The sequence below is a fragment of the Salmo trutta genome, chromosome 7 (assembly GCF_901001165.1).
Source record: "Salmo trutta chromosome 7, fSalTru1.1, whole genome shotgun sequence".
Classification (NCBI taxonomy): domain Eukaryota; kingdom Metazoa; phylum Chordata; class Actinopteri; order Salmoniformes; family Salmonidae; genus Salmo; species Salmo trutta.
Genome location: NC_042963.1, coordinates 239001 through 245000, shown reverse-complemented (window position 1 = coordinate 245000; position 6000 = coordinate 239001). Strand labels below are relative to the sequence as shown.

At 48.1% G+C, this 6000-nt stretch overlaps 1 protein-coding gene across 1 annotated transcript in view; it reads left to right on the top strand.

The window, feature by feature from the left end:
• The window catches only part of LOC115197757 (otogelin-like protein), a 53993-nt gene that overhangs the window by 20902 nt on the left and 27091 nt on the right, over window positions 1–6000 (top strand). Inside the window, exons 25-28 of the mRNA XM_029759561.1 lie at window positions 96–227; window positions 384–530; window positions 694–813; window positions 3770–3886. Coding sequence (XP_029615421.1) covers window positions 96–227; window positions 384–530; window positions 694–813; window positions 3770–3886 — 516 coding nt within the window. The remainder of the gene's footprint in view (window positions 1–95; window positions 228–383; window positions 531–693; window positions 814–3769; window positions 3887–6000) is intronic.

Genomic DNA, 6000 nt, shown 5'->3' with positions numbered 1-6000 from the left:
TTAGGGGACTCTTCTCCTGGTTCATCTCTGTGTAGGTGATGGTTAATCTCTCTCTGTCTCTCTCTCTCTTTCTTTCTGTCTTTCTTTCTTTCCAGAGTATAGATGGTGAGGTGTCCATCGTGGCCCAGAATAAGGATTGTTATCAGAGTGGGATCATCTGTATGAAGATGCTGGTCATCCATGTTGGATTCACCAAGATCTACTTTAACGACAACTCAGGCCAGCCTGTGTGTACCATACACACACACACACACACACATTTCACACTCAATGAAGTCCATGAGCCCTCCTTGGTGGGCAGTACAGACCCTACATGTGACAATCCTGGTGTGTCTTAACCCGGCTCTGGCCCGTTGTGTGTCTTATAAACTCTACTCCTCCAGAGTCCATCCAGTGTGGTAGGTAAGGGGTCTGAATTTGAGCTGTGGTCAGCAGGCTACTACACAGCAATCCACTTTCCCTACCAGGACCTAACCATTCTCTGGGACCGCAAGACAACCGTACACATCAGAGTTGGACCACATTGGAAGGTCAGGATACTATAAGACTGTATACTGCGCACACACACACACACACACAAACAGTGCTGTGCTGGACCACTTTGGAAGGTCACCACTCACACATCCACCCACCCCACTCCTAATCCTCCTTTTTCTTTCTCTATCTATCCTTTCCTCCCCCCTGTCTGTCTAGGGTCTCCTGAGTGGTCTGTGTGGGAACTTTGACAGTGTGACAGTGAATGACATGACCACATCCAGCCACATGGAGGTCAGCAATGCTCAGGGCTTCGGAGACAGCTGGGCCCTGGGACAGGTACACACACACACACACACAGACACACACACAGACACACACACAGACACACACACAGTAGAACTGCAAACTCTGAGCCATCTGCTCTCCACTCCCACATGGAATGATAACTATACTGAACTAAATGCAGGTTGACGTTTATTGTCAAGGAGTCCCAGACAAACTGTCCATGTCGTGGGCAAATTCTTAGGCCGTAAATGATTGTCGGACGTCTTGGCTCGTTCAGTGTGACAGGGCCTAGGTCTGCCGATTAAGTACCAGTACATTCGGTCTTAGGCTCTGCCAAAGTTCTGGCAGTGTCAGAATTGTTTTGCCTTTATCGTGTAGTGCGGCCTGGTGTTACGAGCCGATCCCAATGAAGATTGTTGTGAATAGTCAGATTAATATAATAGTTTGATTTAAACGTTTACATGCTTTGCAAGAAGAACGATTTCTCTAATAATCTAGTTTCCATGACATCTGAAATCATGCTACCTGATGGGATTTTGACAAATGCACAAAATCGGCAATCAACATTTTTGGGGAAGCCTATTTGATTCTAAGTTTGGAGATACAGTGCCTTCGGAAAGTATCCAGACCTCTTGACTTTTTCCACATTTTGTTATGTTACAGCCTTATTCTAAAATTGATTATAATGTTTTTTTTAATCAATTTACACACAATGCCACATAATGACAAAGCAAAAATAGGTTTTTAGAATTTTTTGCAAATGTGTTAAAAAACAGAAATACCTTGTTTACATAATTATTCAGACCCTGTGCTATAAGACACGACATTCAGCTCCGGTACATCCTGTTCCCATTGATCATCTTTGATCATCTTGTTTTCGTTTTGTCATTATGTGGTATTGTGTGTAGATTTGAGGACAAAAATATATTTAATCCATTTTCACAGTACGGCTGTAACGTAGCAAAATGTGAAAAAAGTCAAGGGGTCTGAATACTTTTCTGAAGGCACTGTAACGTTTGTATGTGAACTATTTCTAAGATGCATACTTCACTAGCACATAAGCATAGAGAGAGACATGCTCTGCTGGGGCTGGGAGATGCTCTGCTGGGGCTGGGAGATGCACTGCTGGGGCTGGGACATGCTCTGCTGGGACTGGGAGATGCTCTGCTGGGGCTGGGAGATGCACTGCTGGGGCTGGGAGATGCACTGCTGGAGCTGGGAGATGCACTGCTGGGACTGGGACATGCTCTGCTGGGGCTGGGAGATGCTCTGCTGGGGCTGGGAGATGCACTGCTGGGGCTGGGAGATGCACTGCTGGAGCTGGGAGATGCACTGCTGGGACTGGGACATGCTCTGCTGGGGCTGGGAGATGCACTGCTGGGGCTGGGACATGCTCTGCTGGGGCTGGGAGATGCTCTGCTGGGGCTGGGAGATGCACTGCTGGGGCTAGGAGATGCACTGCTGGAGCTGGGAGATGCACTGCTGGGACTGGGACATGCTCTGCTGGGACTGGGACATGCTCTGCTGGTGCTGGGACATGCTCTGCTGGGACATGCTCTGCTGGTGCTGGGACATGCTCTGCTGGGACTGGGACATGCTCTGCTGGGACATGCTCTGCTGGGACATGCTCTGCTGGTGCTGGGACATGCTCTGCTGGGACTGGGACATGCTCTGCTGGGACATACTCTGCTGGTGCTGGGACATGCTCTGCTGGTGCTGGGACATGCTCTGCTGGGGCTGGGACATGCTCTGCTGGGACATGCTCTGCTGGTGCTGGGACATGCACTGCTGGGGCTGGGACATGCTCTGCTGGTGCTGGGACATGCTCTGCTGGGGCTGGGACATGCTCTGCTGGGACATGCTCTGCTGGTGCTGGGACATGCACTGCTGGGGCTGGGACATGCTCTGCTGGGACATGCTCTGCTGGTGCTGGGACATGCTCTGCTGGGGCTGGGACATGCTCTGCTGGGGCTGGGACATGCTTTGCTGGGGCTGGGACATGCACTGCTGGGGCTGGGACATGCACTGCTGGGGCTGGGACATGCTCTGCTGGGGCTGGGACATGCTCTGCTGGGGCTGGGACATGCTCTGCTGGGGCTGGGACATGCTCTGCTGGGGCTGGGACATGCGCTGCTGGGGCTGGGACATGCTCTGCTGGGGCTGGGACATGCACTGCTGGGGCTGGGACATGCACTGCTGGGACATGCACTGCTGGGGCTGGGACATGCGCAGATCAAATACACTGCTGCAATTGACGTAGCAGTAAAAGAGGACTCGGTAAAACACTTGCTGTTAGAAAACTATCAAATTACAGTACTTTTGTTTTTAGGTCAGTGCCTGTCCAGTTTTGTTTTGGTCGGTTTGTTTTTATTGATGTCAACGTTCTGAACAGAGTGCCCAATGGTGGCGGTGGGGTTATGGTGGTGTAGATGGTGGTGTAGCCAATAGCAGAATGTGACGACAGAACTGATGCAAATTGTTTAATCTTGCCAGGATTATATCAATATTTTAATTTGGTAACATTGCACAGTGTGACGTGATAATCATAAAAGACTGAATCTGACATACAGTCTACAAAGGCCTTTAGGCATTAGGGTTAGCAGTGTGGTGATGTCAAGGTTAAGGTTAGGCTAAGGTTTTTGACTTTGTGGCTGTGCCAGCTATTGACCACTCTGCAGAGCTGCATCCAGTACATGAGTCACGGCAATAAACGCCAACCTGCGAACTAAACCGATTCACAGCCAATTTACCATGTCTCTAAAGATAAAATATTATTCCCAGAGTAATGGCTGGCTTAAAGGGGGAACTTGAAGAATATTTCCCTGTTCTTTGTTTCTAGTTCTGAAGTGGAAATAGTTACATTACCCCTCCCCTAGCCCTATCCCCCCTGCCCCCTCGCTTCAACCCCTCAGCCCAGTCTTCTGCCTCTCTAGGGTCTACCTGTGAGATTTAGGAGAAATTAGGCACCCACCCACTAACTTTGTCTCTGTGTGTGTGTGTGTGTCAGTGTGAGAGTGACTATGTGGTGAAGAGAGCGTGTGAAGGAGACCTGGGTAGACAGCCGTACGCCAAGAGAGAGTGTGCTCTACTCTACAGTGACGTCTTTACTCCCTGTCACAATGTGGTGAGTACACACACACACACACACACACACACACACACACAGGAAAGGGGGATATGGGAACGATTCTTATCTGATCTCAGTAAATAAGCTCTACTCTCAGGAGATGTACACCACGACCAGAGATACACACAGGGGTTAAGGTGTGCAGCTTTAGGTGGTGGGTTATTTTTCTTTTTGTACTTTAAAGCTTTTTTTCTCCCCAATTTCGTGATATTCAATTGGAACTTACAGTCTTGTCCCTTCGCTGCAACTCCTGTACGGACTCTGGAGAGGCGAAGGTCGAGAGCCATGTGTCATCTGAAACACGACCCTCACAAGCCGCACTGCTTCTTGACACACTGCTCGCTTAACCCGGAAGCCAGCCGCACCAATGTGTCAGAGGAAACACTGTACAACTGCCGACCGGGGTCAGCTTGCAGGCGCCCGGCCCGCCACAAGGAGTAGCTAGAGCACGATGGGACAAGGACATCCCGGTCGGCCAAACCCTCCCCTAACCCAGACGACGCTGGGCCAATTGTGCGCCGCCTCATGGGTCTCCTGGTCATGGCCAGCTGTGACTCAGCCTGGGATCAAACCCTGGGCCGTAGTGACGGCTCAAGTGTTGCAGTGCCTTAGATCGCTGCGCCACTCGGGAGGCCCCCGGTGGTGGGTTGTTGAGGTTATATTGTGTTATTTTCTGAGTGGCCAACAGATGGTGGTGTAGGTTTGACTGACTTCAGAATGATCCAACACGAAGGTTGTCTTGCTTAAGCAATGTTCTCCCCAGGATTTCTTAAAGACCCAATGCAGCTGTTTTTATCTCAATATAAAATTATTTCTGGGTAACAATTTCATTTCTTGGTTTCAATTAAAATGGTCAAAAGGAAACAAAAAATAGCTTGTTAGCAAGAGCAATTTCTCAAGCAAGAATTTTCTCTGGGAGTGATCTGAGTGGGGAGGGGAAAACTGAAAACTAGCTGTTATTGGCTCTTACACAAAAAGGGCATTATCATAATTTTCTAAATTTCACAGTATTATTCCAACCTCATAGTGTGTAAATGTACACTGAACAAAAATATAAACACAACATGTAAAGGGGTTCATTGTTTCATGAGCTGAAGTAAAAGATCCCAGAAATGTTCCAAATGATCAAAAAGCTTATTTCTCTCAAATGTTGTTCACATTTGTTTACATCCCTGAAAGTGAGCATTTCAAGATAATCCATCCACCTGACAGGTGCGGCAAATCAAGAAGCTGATTAAACAGCATGATCATTACACAGGTGCACCTTGTGCTGGGGGCAATAAAAGGCCACTCTAAAATATGAAGTTTTGTCACACAACACAATGCCACAGATGTCTAAAGTTTTTAGGGAGTGTGCAATTGGCATGCTGACTGCAAGAATGTCCACCAAAGCTGTTTGCAGATAATTGAATGTTCATTTCTCTACCAAAAGCCGCCTCCAACGTTGTTTCAGAGAATTTGGCAGTACGTCCAACCGGCCTCACAAACGCAGACCATGTGTATGGCGTTGTGTGGGTGAGCCAATGTTTGTGTTGCTTCACAGTCCCCGCTGTTCCAATGTTTGTGTTGCTTCACAGTCCCCGCTGTTCCATAAGGTGTTTTTTTAATCTGTTTTTTAAATCTAATTTTACTGCTTGCGTCAGTTACTTGATGTGGAGTAGAGCTCCATGTAGTCATGGCTCTATGTAGTACTGTGTGCCTCCCATAGTCTGTTCTGGACTTGGGGACTGTGAAGAGACCTCTTGTTGCATGTCATGTGGGGTATCCATGGGTGTCCGTGCTGTGTGCCAGTAGTTTAGACAGACAGCTCGGTGCATTCAACTTGTCAATACCTCTCATAAATAAAAGTAGTGATGATGTCAATCTCTCCTCCACTTTCAGCCAGGAGAGATTGACATGCAAATGATTAATATTAACTCTCTGTGTACATCCAAGGTCCAGCTGTGCTGCCCTGTTCTAAGCCAATTGCAATTTTCAAGTCCTTTTTTGTGGCACCTGGCCACACGACTGAACAGTAGTCAAGATGCGACAAAACTAGGGCCTGTAGGACCTGCCTTGTTGATAGTGTTGTTAAGAAGGCAGAGCATTGCTTTACTTTAGACAGACTTCTC